Genomic DNA, 16,997 nt, shown 5'->3' with positions numbered 1-16,997 from the left:
TTAAATGCAGAACAGACACAGGCGAAATGTCATCAAAGGCACAGAATGGCGACAAACACCTCACAGTGCTTACCTGTCCTGTCATTATTGCATCTCCTGCCCGTGTTCATTGCCCTGAGCATTTGCACTATTTAATTTGGCCATTGCACCCACCCAAAGAATCAATTTAGCATCTGATTGCTTGAGCTAGGGTTAAAAAAGAAGAAAACACCTGTTCCATTTATTTTTCTAATTCTAAAATGCTTGTGATTGTATTTTTTGTATTGATGATTGTATTTCTATGTCAAATGTTCTATTAGAGAAAAACAATATGAACAAGTGCTCAATGCATCCCCATTTCTCCTGATATAGGTGGTTGAGAGTGAGAGTGAGTCAGAGGCAGGGGCAGCAGGCAGGGGCAGTGGAGACAGCTCTGTTGCTGAGGTAAGTGCTGAAAGGTGACAGGCAGTTAAGGACAATTTAGCATTGCTTATTATTATTATTAAATATTATTATTATTATTAATAATAATAATAATAATAATATTTTCACAATCTTCTAATGCCCAGTCCCTCAGTATAAACCAACTTTTGCAAAGGCATAATTTAGCATGCCTGAAAGCATGAAAGTTTACTGTGAATTATGAAAATTGATAATCAAATTAAATGAATGGACAATTTCATTCTTATTTTAATTTCTAGGAACAGGAGACATTAGATACGGAAGAGAGAGAGGGAAACATTGAGAATGAAGAGAGAGAGACCCATTCTGATGGAGATGCAAGAGAGAGGGATGTTGAAAGAGAGGAGGGTGAGAGAAGCCAGTCTGAGAGAGACGAGGGTGAGAGGAGCCAGCCTGAGAGAGAGGAGGGTGAGAGGAGCCAGCCTGAGAAAGAGGAGGGTGAGAGGAGCCAGCCTGAGAGAGACGAGGGAGAGGATGTGTACCACAAGGCAAATCAACCTGACCCGAGAGTCATTCCACCCCAACGTCTGCTGAACAAGACTCTTACCTTTCAGGAAAAATGGTTTAGGGACTTTCCTTGGGTTCATTATGTGCCAAATGCTGGGGGCGTGTTTTGTTTCTATTGTAAAGAAGCATTCAAAAGGCAGGCAAGCCCTCTTGCGAAAAATGTGGATCTAGCCTTTGTGGTTTCTGGTTTTAAAAACTGGAAAAAGGCCATTGAAAAATGTCGAGCCCATGAAAATAGTCATGCACACAAAGTTGCTGTTACAACTCACACACACCTTCACAGGACAATAGAAACACAGTTATCATCAGTTAAGATGCAGCAGCAAAGAGAGGCCAGATCTTGTTCGCTGAAAATAATGCAATCAGTTCGTTTACTTACCCGTCAGGGTCTAGCATTACGTGGACATGAGAGTGATGGGGGAAACTTTGTTCAGCTACTGAAGCTTAGAGCAGGGGATGATGAGGTTCTAAAGCGTTGGCTCAGTAAGGTTTGTCACCATTACACAAGTCCAGAAATGCAGAATGAGATGCTAACTATTATGGGCAACTCCGTTCTGAGAAATATATCAAAGGAAATACATGAGGTGTCCACACTCATGTACTCCATCATAATTGATGGAGTACAAGATTTGTCTGGGAATGAACAAGAGGCCATATGCCTACGCTATGTAGATAGTGATTTGCTACCTCATGAGGAGTTTTTGGGCCTCTATCAAGTCTCATCAACAACAGGGAAAGAGTTGGCTCGGATGGCAACTGATGTCCTCCTTCGATTGAACCTGCCCTTATCCTGCCTTCGCGGGCAGAGCTATGATGGGGCAGCCAATATGGCAGGTGGAGCTAAAGGCGTTCAGGCAGTCATAAAAGAAACACAACCTCTTGCTCTCTACGTTCATTGTGGTCCTCATTGCATTAATCTGGTGACTCAGACAGCCTGTAGCACAAGCACTATTGTGTCTGATGCGCTGGATTTAGTCCACAAACTTGGCAATCTGTACCATCTATCTGGGAAATACAAAACAATATTTAAGGAGGTTGCCCAGTCGGAAGCAGGGAGTTTCAGAACTCTGAGGCCCCGCTGCCCCACACCATGGCTCATGAGGGTGGTAGCTATCCAGGCAGTTGTAGACCAATACGAAAATATTTTGGTCAGTCTTGAGGAAATGGCACATGGCTCCTCTGACACTTGCATAACTGCAAGAGGGCTTCTGGAGAGGTTTCAGAAGGGGCAGGTTTTGCTTAGCCTGATTATGGCCCTTGAAGTTCTAAAAGAACTTGAATGTCTCAACCGTTCCCTTCAAAGCAAGACAGTGAGTGTCTCAGGGATGCTGGCTGCGGTTGATTGTGTGAAAAACACAATTCGGGTAAAGAAAAATTTCATCAGATATACACCAAAGCCTGTGACATGATCCAGGAGTTGGACATAGAGGCTATCCAGACTCCTCATATCCGGAGACCCCCAAAGCGCTTCACAGGAAATGCACCAGCATTTAGGCCTACCTCCCCTGAGGAGTTCTACAGGATAGAATTCTTTAAAATGCTGGATGTAGTGGAGATTCAGTTGACAAGGCGCTTTGACCAAAGCAGCTTCGAAACACTCAGTCTACTGGAAAGAGTGTTAATAACTGGAAAGGTGGAGGATGTGGATGTGGTCCGTTCGTACCCAGAACTAGACCGTCATTCATTGGAGGTACAGCTAGCCATTTTCAAACTTCAGTATCCCTGCAGCACAGTCAGTGAAGTGGTGGATACACTGAGAGCTATGCTGCCAGAGGTTCGAGGTCTGTTCACTCAAGTAGAGGTGTTGGTCAGGCTTCTTCTTGTTGTGCCATGCTCCTCAGCAGAGGCTGAGAGAAGTTGTAGTGCCTTAAGAAGGCTCAAGACGTGGCTGCGCTCTTCAATGTCTCAAAAGCGCTTGAACAATGTGGCTGTTTGCCACATCCACCAAGAGCATCTTGACAAACTTGACTTAAAGGAGATTTGCCAGTCATTTGTGTCTGCAAATGACAAAAGAGGTCACACTTTTGGAGCCTTTGTATGATGTCTTATGTTCTAATTGTAGAAATCCTGCTGTATGCATGGTACAGATAATAGAGGAGAAATATGATTATAGGAGGAGATATGGAACATTTAATGAAAGGACAAAAAAGGGGAATCTTTGACATTTTGGGGAAAGAATGGAGTAAAAGCAAGTCTTTAACAGGTTGTATTGAGTTATAGTTGAATGTTCTGCAATGCACTGAAGAGGGCTAAGTTTGATTGTAATAGGCTCTGAGTAGCTTAGGTACATATTTTATGTTTCCTCATAACTTTTTTTTTCAATTTGTTGACTCAAAGTTACCTCATTCTTTTCTAATTCACTCTTTGATTCTTTTTTAATCTTCATATTTAATAAAGTACCTAAAAAGTGCCAAGTGTCAGTGTCAGGCCTCTGTGAGTTAAACCAAACCATAATAGTAGTCAGTAATTGCAGACCATGCCAGCTCCAAGGAAAAACAAAGAAAGAGGGAGATTATTTTGGGTGTAAAACACACCAGAATGCAGGAAATTGAATCTACTATTTAAAACATTTCGGGGGGAGGACCCCCAGACCCCCCGAAAAATAAGTGTCCCCCCCACATTCAAAAATCTGCTGACGCCCATGCATGACACAAACAACATTACCTTAATGACATGAATAAGTGCTCAGTAGGATATATGAATGCAACATAGTGGCCATTTCCGTTCCTCTCCCTCCGTACTCACGTGTGTATTGTTGAGGATGTGCCTCACTGTCTCCCCCTGCTGGGGCTGGCGGGTCAGCAGATAGAGGAAGCCCCCCCCCCCAGCGCCGGCCAGGCTCTGCCCCAGGGCCAGGGGGCGGAGGGCGTCCATCATGGCCCGCACGGCGGCCGGCTCGCACCCGGGAGCCATCACCTTCTTCTGCTGCCAGGAGCGCTCCAGACACGCCCCCAGCCTGGTCAGAGAACCTTCCAGAAAGAGAGAGAGAGAGAGAGAGAGAGAGGGAGGGAGGGAGGGGGGAGAGGGGGACACTTCTTAAAACACACCTTTTCACAATGGCTTACTTGGTTTGATCTCCTGTATTTTGTTTCTTGTTATATCTGATTTTGCTGTTTTTATCTCATTTTGCTTTGTTGATTTTAATGTTTTGATATGTGGTTTTAAACTGTCTTGTAAGGTGTCCTTGAGAGCCTTGAAAGGCGCCCATAAATAAAATGTATTATTATTATTATTATTTATTATTACTTCAACAAAAGAGAATATAAAAAGTTTCCCCAATGAAAAAGTCCCCATTCATGCTAGCAAGCACATTTGCATTGTTATCTGGCTGGTCTCATGCTCAGTGTGTGATTGTGTTAATTTTACGAGTTCCGTCGAAAAGCTCATGTGCAGTACGGCCTGATTTTTTTAGATAGATTTTTTTAGTGTCATTTGGTCACTTTTGAGTCACGTTGTGTTCAGTTACCCAAAACCGTGGCTTGGTCTGAGGGGGCGTCTCTCACTCACTCACTCACTCACCAGCTGTCTCACTCTCACTCACTCACCCTCAGTCTCACTCTCTCTCACTCACCCTCACCCTCACTCTCTCTCACCCTCAGTCTCACTCTCTCTCACTCACCCTCAGTCTCACTCTCACTCACCCTCACTCTCACTCTCCCTCAGTCTCACTCTCACTCTCACCCTCAGTCTCACCCTCAGTCTCACCCTCACTCACTCACACTCACTCTCACTCACCCTCAGTCTCACTCTCACTCACTCACCCTCAGTCTCACTCACTCATCCTCACTCACCCTCAGTGCACGCACGGGCACACTCCTCTGCATTGTCCACCAGCTGTTCAGCGTTCTCCACGATGGCAGGGAGGCGGCTGTACCAGCTCCGCACCACATCCTGCCAAACACAACACAGTTTAGGTAGGCTACCCAATATTATCTCCCGGTCTCAAATGGTTAACAAGTGTTAGTGACAGAGAGAGGTAGATTAGAGTTAGGTAGAGGAATGTAAAACGAGCAGATCTAGGACAGACTTAATCCCTCATTACATATTCCCAAGATATTGCTGAAAGGTGACCTTTTTATTGATGTTCGATTACTAATATTATTTCAAACAGATAATTTCTTGAAGTTGATCACAGTACCAGACTTTAGTATTCAGTATACAGCCTTTATGTATTTAGAATGAATATAAAACAAAACAAAAGTGGTGGAAAAAAAAAGCCATCACTAAGATGAAAGGAACAGCTGATCTTGATGCTCTTGACCACAGATTTAGAAGAATAAACTCTATTACAATGCCCCCTGGGATAGGGAATCTCCAACCCTTGATTCTTAGAACAGCACTTAAAGGTGGGGTTTGAGAAACACTCAGCTCAGTCAGGACAAACCTTAACATGGCATTGACTCACATTAAAAACGGAGGTTTAGGGACGAGGCAGAGGGAAGAGTGATCAGTTTAGGACCTGTGGCTTCCCCTCCTCATCTCCTTTCCTCCACTGAAGTATCAGGACAGTCACAGGACAGGACAGGTAAGACAGTATTATTCCAGGTGGGCATTTACCACCGTTTTTGTTAGTCTTATCTTTAAAGAAGTGCAGATGAGCATAAATGAAGTAGATAAGGCCACTCTTAACTTATTTTGATTCCTTTGTTCAATAATTGAAGAGAAATTGCAGCATTGGCAGGAAGTGTTCTACTGCTACTGTATAATGTAAACAGGAAGTGGTCAGAAGTGGTATTACTGTGAAAGACACAGGAAGGACGTGTATGTTAGTGTAGCGACTAGATAGAGCCAAAAATAAAAAAGTTGCAACAAAAGAAACCTGGCTGGTTTCTGTATTGTAGACAGGAAATCATGTATGAGACAGACAGCCAAAACCATGGGTTGCCTATTCATTAAGACATTGATGTAGGATTGATAGTCATCATTATTTTGTAGAGATATGGTCTCATCCCTGAGAAATAAGTTTACATGCACACCATATTCCTGTATTAATCAGAATATGCTCACTAGTCGGGTAAGAGTCATGTAAACACGTGCAGAACCGGATTAAGGCCATAGGAGAATATTTGGAGAATATTCTGAATAAGACCCCTGGCATATGCCTGTTTGAATCTGAATATTGTGACATGTATACACCTTAATCGGAACATGTCGCTTTCCGGAATATTCAGTCACGTCTGCGCATGCTCGATTCGCAGGGAATCCTGGGTTTTGTTGTTGTTAGGGACAGCATAGCAAGCCACGATGGCGACTAGCAGGAGCCAGCTTTTCTGGAGTGAGGAGGAGACTGCAGTCTGCCTTCAGATAATTCAAGATTTAAATATCATGGAGTACATAGATGAAAGAAAACATAGAAATAGTGACCTAGTGATCTTTTAAAAAGTTTGTGAGGGACTGAAGGAGGGAGGTTTTGTTAGAACAGTCAACCAGGTGAGACACAGGGGGAACACACTCAAGGTGGCTCTGGCTGGCATGAACGGCATAAGCTGGATACACTTGTTCGCCATTTCTTCTCGCTCTTGTCTTCCAATGTTGAGGACAAAGTGGATCAGCAGGAGTGTTGTAGTTAAATTGTGGTTCAAAAGCGCAAGTAGGAGAACACAATAATGGAGGACTATGTTGGAAACAAGCATTGTGGCCTAGCTGTGGGTTAACGCCCGCTCAACGACCACAACCAAGCTACCAACACTAACGTTACTATAGTAACAACTATTTCCGGATGACTTCATAATTTTTAAGACAGGGGCTCGAATCCCACTTCTGACATACACTTTTTACTGCATTTCGTTGTCTGATGCTTGTACTCTGCAATAAGTTGAATCTAATCTAAAAATGTATGTTTAAAATGATGGCATAGGCTAATTTATTAGAGAACTGACATAACTACAATTGTGTTTGAAGCCTTTCTTTTTTAATTTTTTTTATTTGTTTTTCAGATTTTATCCCTTTTTCACCCAATTTGGTAGCCAATTTAACCCAACTTAGCATCCAATTATCCCCTGCCTATTGTATAGGATCCGCCGCACGACCCCGTGGCCGGCAGTCCCAGAGGAGGGCGCCAGGCAGACTAGGCTGACTGGCTCCTCGAGCCCAGTACCGTTATTCCGGCACCCAAGGGGCGGTGTTGCGCGACGGATCCTAGTCCAGAAATACTCCTAATACCCCCCTCGGAAGCGGCCGGCCAATATGCCGCTTCCCGTGTGCCTCGGCCATATCTGGATCTGGCGAGCCGGGATACGAACCCCGGCCCCGGTGGGCAGCATGCACTAGTGACCAGTGCGTAGACCGCTACACCACCGCGGGGCGGGTTTGAAGCCTTTCTGACTAGTAAATTATGTTCTTCTAGCATTGTAACGGGACCCTGGATTTGGCATAGATTATTATTTCGTATGATTACTGATGGATAGATGATTCACTTACTTAGACAGATGTATATATTGCAAATCGATTTGCATGAAGGCTTCTGTTAAATGTCAAGAAAATAAACCTTCAATTAAAATCCACCGCTCTCACCTGAGGCAAGGTTCAAACCAGCCAGACTATTTGTTTTAACCTTTGAAAAGTTTATTGAACAAATTGTGGAAATACCAGTTCATGCCCTACGTGTGGAAACAACGAATCAAGCTTTTGAGAAGACAAAAATCTTCCTTCTATAGACAGACACTCTCCAGAGACATGATGAGTTAATGTGGGGTTCAGAATGAAAAAAACGGTAAATGGACTGACTTATATAGACGCCTTATTCCAAAGCACTTTACAACAGCCTCTCATTCACCCATTCACACACACATTCACACACCAATGATGACAAGCTACCATGCAAGGCGCCGGCCGGCTCATTGGGAGCAATTTGGGGTTCAGTGTCTTGCCCAAGGACACTTCGACATGTGCCCAGCCGGGGCTCGAACCGCCGATCTGCCGACCTTGCGATCATTAGACGCCGGCTCTCCCTCCTGCGCCCCAGCCGCCCCCAAATGGAGGAACCAGAGGAGGATCAGGGAAATAATGACAACCGGATTTCCTGTGTAAGCACATCCCTCCTGTTCTGTCTATAGAACACAGAAGCCAATTGTTGAGCACACGATAAGCTGGAAGCACGGGAAACATGTCATCTGTCAGAGGAAGGAACATGTCTGACTTAAGAGACGAGGCTTCATATCAGTAAGAGATGTGTGACTACCTGCAGTAGGTTCCGTGCTAGCCGTGTCTTGCCGGTGTAGACCAATAGGAGGTGTTGCTGTAGAGAGACCAGGAAGTCCTGGGACAGAGCGAGACGTTCCACTTCCACCCGGAGGGGGAGACACGCTTTGGACCGTGCCACCTTCACCCCCCCCACTAAACCCCCCACCTGGTCCTGCCATCCACCACCTAGGAGACGGTGGGAGGGACGGAGGGAGAGAGGGAGGGAGGGAGGGAGAGAAAAACACAAAGAGAGAAGGGGGGGGGGGTGAATACTCACCAGCGAACAACCTCAAGCCCCAGATTCAGATGGCAAACATGAACAATGTGCAACACAGTTATGGAACAGAATGAAAACACCTCCAAACCCCACATTCAAATCAAACGAAGCCTTCATGCATATAACTTTGTGTGTGTGTGTGTGTGTGTGTGTGTGTGTGTGTGTGTGTGTGTGTGTGCATCTTGAGTGTGTGTTATCTGACCGGTGGTTAGCATCTGCTCTCGGTGCAGGACAGCGTGGATGAGGGAGTCTGTGTCGTAGGTGCGGCCGGTGCATCTGTACACAGCTGCCAACACCGCCCCCGCCAGGATGCTGCTGGTACCTGCAGGTAGGAGAGGAGAGGAGAGGAGAGGAGAGGAGAGGAGAGGAGAGGAGAGGAGAGGAGAGGAGAGGAGAGGAGAGGAGAGGAGAGGGGAGGAGAGGGGAGGAGAAGAGAGGGGAGGAGAGGAGAGGAGAGGAGGGGTTAAGGGAGTTGCATTCAGATTCTTTGAGAATTTTGAATGATTCTTTCTTTACCTATTTTTCTTTAACTCCACAAAGATCAAATTACGGATGGGAAAGAGAAGTAAGAAGGGATAAAGCACAGCTGAAATGTACATGTCAGACTTTACAGGAAGTAACGGCTTGTTGTTCCCTTGTATTAACATTCTTCTGGCATTGGCACGCAATTGCTCGAACGCATTTTGCATGACAGTGGACAAGCGTGTTGCGTGTGTCAACCTTTCCTCTCAGAGGTAATAGCCCATAATAATAGACCATAATAGAAATAGACCATAATAGACCATAGCCTCCTCCCAGCACCATGGCGATCAGACCTGTGTCAAAATAGTATTTGAAAAAATTTCAAATACTTTGAGCGTTTGCTTTAACCTTATGGGTTTGTCTTTGCACTTTTGGGACTATTGCATTGGCTCCACTGCGCTAGACCAACTCAGTCAAACCCAGACTGTTTCCACCCGGGTCTGACGGCTCTCTCTCTCTCTCTCTTACCCAGTCCAGAGCCGTGGGGCAGCAGAGACCAGCTGTGGATCTCCACCCCCCCTCCCCACCTCTGCAGCAGCTGCTCCTCCAGGGGCTGCTGGGAAGGGAAGGTGACCAGGCCGCTGCACACACACACCGCCTTCAGCAGGGCACCTGACACACACACACACACACACAAACACACACAGGGATAGAGTTATACCGTCTCATTTTGTTTTCCAAACTTGTGATATGACGTTACCATGGGAAGATGGGACACATCAGAGTGGAGGTCTTAACGGGTCCACCCCCGAACCCAAAAACTTCCCGACTCTGGGTCCCGGCTCTGACTCAGGGTTCCCACACCTTCTGAGACATCAAATTCAAGCACCTTTCAAGGACTTTCAAGACTCAATTCCCTCAAATTCAAGGACCCAACACGGCATCGTTTGAGACAGATAGTTTGAGACGGTTTAGAAAGAGTGAACTACCCTTGTAATAGTCTGTGAACTAATCAATAGTGCAGTGTAAGCTAATATTATACATAATATATGTATTTGTCATTTCTCATCCTCTTGGAGCAGGGGAGGGGGAAATGGAAACTCAACATGGGAACATCTATGGTGGCCCTTAAAGGTCAATTCATTTTAAAGCAATAATTATTGTTGCTTGAATGCAATACCCATTTAAAGCCCATGCAAGAGGTTCTTTTCATTATGGCTGTGTTCGTGAGGTGGCTGTGGTGCAGGAGGTAGAGTGGCGCAGGAGGTAGAGCTGCCGTCTAATGATCGCAAGGTTGGCAGATCGGCGGTTCGAGCCCCAGCTGGCCACATGTCGAAGTGTTCTTGGGCAAGACATTGAACCCCAAATTGCTCTCTATGAGCAGGCCGGCGCCTTGCATGGTAGCTTGCCGCCATTGGTGTGTGAACAGGGTATATACAGGAATCTTGAGGTTCATTTCAATACCTTTCTAAGACTTTTTCCAGACCTCACCGCCACTTCGAGCTGTAACCGTTTACATCAGTGACACCTTTAACTTAACAGTTTTAGTTTGCAATAGACTAGACCACTATCATACAACAGAATTCAAATAGGCTGTGAAAAATTAAACCAAAGGCAAGGTTTATTAAAAACATACATGCACACACACACACACACACAGATATACAGACACACACAGATGCATACGTACACACACACCACACATACACGTACACACAAACAGACAGATATACACGCACACACGCACGCACGCACACATTCAGTTAGGGCAGCATACTCTCACCAACATGCATACACATATGTTTCAATACAGTAGACCTAATGTAGGATAAAGAACATATCCTGTCCATATAACATCCCAATAACTCTAGTTAAACAAAAAGGGATTTAAGAAACAAGACGTAATGTGACTCATCCCACCAAGGGAGACACACGTCCTAGGACCATCTAGGCACCCAAAAGGCACCATCTAGGCGTCCAAAAGGCACCATCAAGAGGGCACAACAGCGGCTATACACCCTGAGATGCCTCAGGAAAGAACACAACAAGCAGGAGATACTGGTGGCCTTCTACCGCGGCGCAGTGGAGAGCATCCTCACCTACGGCATCTGCAACTGGTTCTACAGCTGCACAACAGCGGAGAGAAATGCGCTACAGAGAGTCGTGAGAACAGCACAGAATATCACCGGCGCCCCCCTCCCCTCTCTGGAAGAGCTGTACAACACACGCTGTCTCAGGAAGGCCTCCAAGATCTCCAGGGATCCGACCCACCCTGGGCACGTACACTTTATCAGGCTGCCCTCGAAAAGGAGGTACAGGACCCCGGCCGCTAAGACAAACAGACTGAAGAACTGCTTCTACCACAGGGCCGTCAAGGCCCTGAACACAGCAAAGGCCTAAGTTCTGGGCCCAGGACAGTCTGGACGGATTGTATGGCAGCTAGTGCTGAGGCACAAACATGTACATTTCAAGCCTGCAAACTGTGACACTTTAAATAACGTGAAAAAATACTTTTGTGCAATATGACAACCCTAGTTGACTATCTGTGCAGTATAGTACAGTGGATTGTGTACATAGCCTTTATTTATGTAAACCAGCTCCTTACCTTCTTGTGATTTTATTCTTTTTCTAAAAGTTTTTTTTTTTTTCCCTTTCCTAACACCAGGGGAGCCACCCCTCCTAAATGTCGTTGTTTGGTACCTGTACTGTAGCAATGACAATAAAGTCCATTCATTCATTCATTCATTCATTCATCTCCCCTCCCTAATTCACCATTTGAACAACAACAGTGTTCTCAGACAGGTTTGGGTTTGGTCATGACATGCTCCACTCAACCAAAAAAAAGATCTTCATGACTTCATGTGCCTCAGCTCGTCTGATTTCGAGTCCAGCAGCTTCTCAGTTTCGACCAGTGTGTTCTGTTTTTCTTTGCATCTTCTTCTCAGGGTGTTTGATTTTGTGAGCAGCTGGGCCATTAATGATCCACATTTCCCCTCTGCCTGCTCGGCTAGCTGATCAGCATCTCTTTGGAGGGAGTGGCACACCTCTGTCAGAACCTTTTTCTTTTTCTTCAGGTCTTCTATGTCCTCTAGAACGGCTTTTCTCTTGAGGCCCTGTGCAGAACTCAGTTTCTTCCTCCGTTCATCTTCCAGGTAAATCCTGTACTTTGACCTTGCAGAGGCTACTGAACCCATGAACTCCTTGGTGAGAGGTACCTTGAGAACACCCCCACAGACACAGACCTTGTCGCAGATCAACCTCAAAGCTTCCATCGACCTTTCAAGGATGTTGCACGTTTCAACCTCCTTGTTGATGGAGAATCCTCTTTCTACCGTGGCTTGTCCATGGGACAGAAGTAGAAGGCTCTGAGAAAACTTGGACAGCTCAGGGTAAGACTGGCTGAGTGCTGAGTGCAGGAACACATCAAGCCGCTCCTTCAGGGGCTGAAAGGAGAGGAATCTCTCATCTCTCGCCTCAAGAGAGAGAAAGCTCTGGAACTGTTGGACGATCACATCACCTGGAACAGGGGAAATTAAATAAATATTACTAATAGGTTAAATTAAATTCTAGTCATTTAGTTAATCTTTCATTGGACAAATACACGGCACAGTGTCTGTAAAGTAATTAAAAGGAAAGCAGTGTAGTGTAGATATCTTCTGTGTTACTATTATTTCATTCGGATGCATTTGAAAAGACACTTTCACACTGACAAAAGAATGCAAAGAAAATGGTCTTAGCCTACAGTAACCTATCCACTTCTACTCTCTGTATATTTGTCCTACCAGCTGAGACGCCTCCTGCCAACTGCTTGTCCTGCAGCATTGTTTGTACTGTTGTCTTCATCTTTGCGAGGCACCACTCTGCATCTCTGTGCATGCTTGTGGGATCTAAACATCCAATGGCCCTGATCACTGGAATTTTCAGGGGGCTTTTCTCCTGCACTTTCTTAACCATGTTAACCAGGCCCTGCATGCACTCTTTCCTGAAGGTGAGCACAGAAAGCTCACCTACCCTGCTTCCTGGCTTGCCCTGAAGTGCCCGTGACAAATAAGGAACAGACTATAAACATAGGCTATAAATTATGTAGAAGGTAAGCTTTATAATCTAAAAAAAGTTTCTCCATATCCGCTATTATTATTATTATTATTAATTAATAATAATAATACAAACAGCAGAATAAGATGTACAAATTGTAGTTGGATTGGTGTACAGATAGAGCAAATCCAGACATACATCCCTGAAAAGAAAATAGGCAGTATCAAAATTACCTTGATGGCAGTTTCAGCACCCAGGCCTATGTCAACATCCTTGTAGGATACCCTGTCCGCCTCATCAGCCACGTCAATTTTGGTCAGCTTCAGGGGAGTGGCGTCTTGCAGGAGCTCCCCCTTTACAAACCGCCGCAGGAGACTCTTAAAAGGATATAGCAAGCAATCAGTGACAGAACTATCCTACTAGCCTACCATTAAACAGATAATTGGTGTGAGTGTGTGTGTTTCTTTGCATCAATGTTTTATCTCAAGTGACTTGGCCAATCTATGTAAAACTGCACATGGCATTGAGGATGGATTGGCAGAGGGGCACTATTTTGCAGAGTTGTGGACCACCACAAATCCACGGGTATGGACTAGTTAATATAGATTAATCATAGTTGAATTAGGCCCTAGTGTAATGACTACCTTCAGCAGCTCACTCAAATCTTTGGCCAAGAAGGGCAGAACTGGCTCATCAGTTTGATAGTTGGTCAGGAAGGGCCTGAAGGTCCTGGATATCGCCAGGAAGAACTGGAGCTTGGCGATGATGAGGGGATCCGCTTGTGCTGCCTCAATGATGTCGTAAGAGGCAGTACCGGGGTTTGGGAGCTTCTTCTGCTGGACTGCATCCATGTACATCATGATCATTGGCCACACTAGAATTGCCCTCTCTGACACAGGGACATTTTCAACCCACCTGTGCAAAAATGGACAATGTCAGGTCACTCCAATTTTAATTGTGTCATTTTACTTCATTGTTGCCACATAAAAACACAGACATTTCAGGCCAAGCCCTTTCTCAATGTGTATTCTCAACCTACCCGTGGCCACAGAATGGTAGCGGAAAGCAGGTGGACCCAGTCAAGGCAGTGAAGTCTTCCCTCCTAGCTGGAACATTGTGGAAAAGGAAATGGAGTGCTCGAAGGACCTTGTCCAGCTGCCACATAGTAAAACCTGCCTTCACTGCATTGTGGATGGTGTGAAGCCCACAGCTTCCAACATTGACTAGATGAGCACCATACAGCTCAGCATGCTCTTTCTGGAGGAGGTCTGCCAACTTCAAGTTGACATTTGGGCCGTCCATACTGATGGATAGAAGCTGCCTCATATTGAGTTTTGCAACACATTCCTGTGAATAGACACAGCAATTAGTATTTAATGACAATATTCCACTCATCGTTATATGTAAATTACTTCCAAGCCATTCAAGCTAAACTGAACTGCTAGCCTGGTCACCCAACTTCACTCCTCAAGAATAATGAAGACAATTTGCTAGTTAAAGGACCCACAATAACCACACACACACACACACACACACACACACACACGCACACACACACACACACACACACACACACACACACACACACACACACACACACACACACACACACACACACACACAATCAATCAATCAAAATCACACATCCAACAGTAACCTTATTACACCACTCTTTGTGTCCCTAGGGATACATTTTTATCCTTACTGACAGACAACCACCCTCTCTACCGTCCATGCCTCCTCCTCCCCAATCCCATCAACCTGTGTCGAGTCACTTGCCACATCCCAATCTCATCTATTAATCTACACTTTAGCCACACGATTGTCCATAAGTATAAGTATGAAAAATGTAAATAAACGTACTTTGATGTGATGCAGCAGGTCGTCAGCTTTTCCGTGTCCCAGGAATTGAGAGCCAATGTACCGTGATTGAACACGGTCATCCTGCCAAAACCGAATGTGGACGTCGAGCTGTTTCGTTTTTGTTGACTGGTTGAGAGACTCGTCAAACATCAGCACAAACTGGCCAGCCTTGTTAATGGTGTCAATGAGCTGCTGCTTAAAGTATGGTGCTATCCCGAATCTTATTATATATCCAGGTTTGTCCTTGCCACAGGAGAACGTCTTGGCAATGTCCGAGTCTGGAAACATTGCCTTGAAAACATCGGAAATGTTTTCGTTTGAGTTCAGTGAGTGGTGTTTCACCGCTGTGTCGAGACACCATATAATCTCCGCACGCAGTGTTTGTGTGCCGCCCAGAGCCAACCTGATGTCGGCAAAAGACGAGGCAGAGGTGGCTGCTGTAAGGCGATCAACTTCTCCAGTATCGATTTAATTGAGTCGTCACTTACAAGCGAGTTCGTTTAATCTCAACGAGACGTCCTTGATATCACTTCTTAAGATGATATGATCCAATCAAATATTAGGCACCACTACTGAACTGTTCATTAAGATAATATTTATTCAAGCACATCAGCAAGCAATAATAGTTCATTTCCATGGAAAAGTGGTCTCATCTAGTTTCACCTCTGCAGGCCCGTCTCAGCTAGCCGTCAACAAGTTAACTGCAGGAGCTCCACCAGACAAGAGTCCCCTTTAGCCTTCGTACACAGTCTTTATACATTTGATTTAACATTTGGGGCTGGGTGGTGCCCCCCCCTATCTAGTAGTTTTCCAATTGTCCGTACAAGATCCGTTGCAGCTGCTCGTTAGTCTTCTCGTTAGCGTTGGCCTTCAATTCTTCTCTTGTGTGGGTGCGAGAGTCTATGTATGTTATCAGCTTGAGTGTCCTGCTAGCGTCTCGTTCCCATGGTGATATCGTACTTTGTATGAGCAGAGCAGTGTGTCAGTGTCCTTATCAGAATGTCTTGTGAAAACACAACTATTGAAGTTACACAGTAATATTAGGATTCGATTTAGAAGTTAGAAGAATAGACTTATCGTTAATCATTAGTTATGAAAGTACAGAAAAATAGAATATTATAACAGCAGGTGTAAAATGGTTGTTAGCACATAGGTAAAAATAAGTAATTTACAGGCAGTTTGAATCATAAAACGTTCTTTTAGTCAGGAGCTTGTATTTCTTCTTGTCGCTCAAAAACAGAACCTCTCTTTTGGCTTTGCGTGACCTTCCTATTGTTCTCAACTGACCGCATTCACATATTATTTAAATGAGCACATAGTACATGATTTATCACTTCTAGTGATTTTAATACAAATTCCCAACAAATCCCCCCTTTGGTCATTAAACAAAATTATGACCATTACAGAGAATTTGTAGCCAGAAAGGTGAGATGGGTCGTAGACCGCAAATGCCTTTATTTACACCATTCCTTCACAAACCTCCTTAATTACAACATATCTTCAACTCCTGTATCATGATCCATGATCTCCTCACCCTCCAACAGTGACTGCTGCTGTTCAGCAATAAGCATTTGTAATTGTCTCTGTGTACCAACATCAACCTTGGTTAGGGCCGCAGTAATCAGTCGCTGTGCCAGGCCTCTAATGCAAGGGACAGCCAAACAGGATCAAACAGGATCAAAAATGTGGCAGAGATGAGGAGGGCAGTGAGCATAGACATAGCCAGATTTTTTCATTAAACAAATACAGAGTCGAACCAGTCACCAATAACAGTGCTAACTCAAGCGTTTGCATACACCTCTTTTAAACATCCTCATCACCATCTACCAAATGTGCCTCAGCACCAATAACATTCATTAGACCTGCACGGGCCACTATATTCTTCCGTCATGCGCTCTCCACAACCCGTAGTCCTTTTCAGAGGACCAGCTTTGCGTCACCCCCCTTTGTTACCCACACTGACCTTTCTTGGGGGGAGGCGGCCCCCTGTATGTCATCTATAGTCTGTACAGAGCATTTAGGTTTGTCTAGCTGGATTGAGACCAGCTGATGTTCTCTGGGGACATATCAATGGACTGCGCTTACATACCGCCTTTATCCAAAAGCGCTTCAATGGCTTCTCATTCACCAACACACACATTCACACACCAATGGTGGCAAGCTGCCATACAAGGCGCCGGCCCTGGGAGCAATTCGGGGTTCAGTGTCTTGCCCAAGGACACTCTGACAT

General features: G+C 45.0%; 1 protein-coding gene across 1 annotated transcript in view; it reads right to left on the bottom strand.

Annotated features, from left to right (window-relative positions):
• The window catches only part of LOC308169824 (L-fucose kinase-like), a gene marked incomplete at both ends in the record, with an annotated part of 46,873 nt that overhangs the window by 1,279 nt on the left and 28,597 nt on the right, over nucleotides 1-16,997 (bottom strand). Inside the window, 5 exons of the mRNA XM_080544565.1 lie at nucleotides 3,694-3,917; nucleotides 4,740-4,839; nucleotides 8,129-8,316; nucleotides 8,610-8,729; nucleotides 9,398-9,541. Coding sequence (XP_080400691.1) covers nucleotides 3,694-3,917; nucleotides 4,740-4,839; nucleotides 8,129-8,316; nucleotides 8,610-8,729; nucleotides 9,398-9,541 — 776 coding nt within the window. The remainder of the gene's footprint in view (nucleotides 1-3,693; nucleotides 3,918-4,739; nucleotides 4,840-8,128; nucleotides 8,317-8,609; nucleotides 8,730-9,397; nucleotides 9,542-16,997) is intronic.

Source organism: Nansenia antarctica (genome assembly GCF_963989245.1).
Source record: "Nansenia antarctica genome assembly, chromosome: 14".
Classification (NCBI taxonomy): Eukaryota; Metazoa; Chordata; class Actinopteri; order Argentiniformes; family Microstomatidae; genus Nansenia; species Nansenia antarctica.
This window is presented reverse-complemented; position numbering and strand designations above follow the sequence as displayed.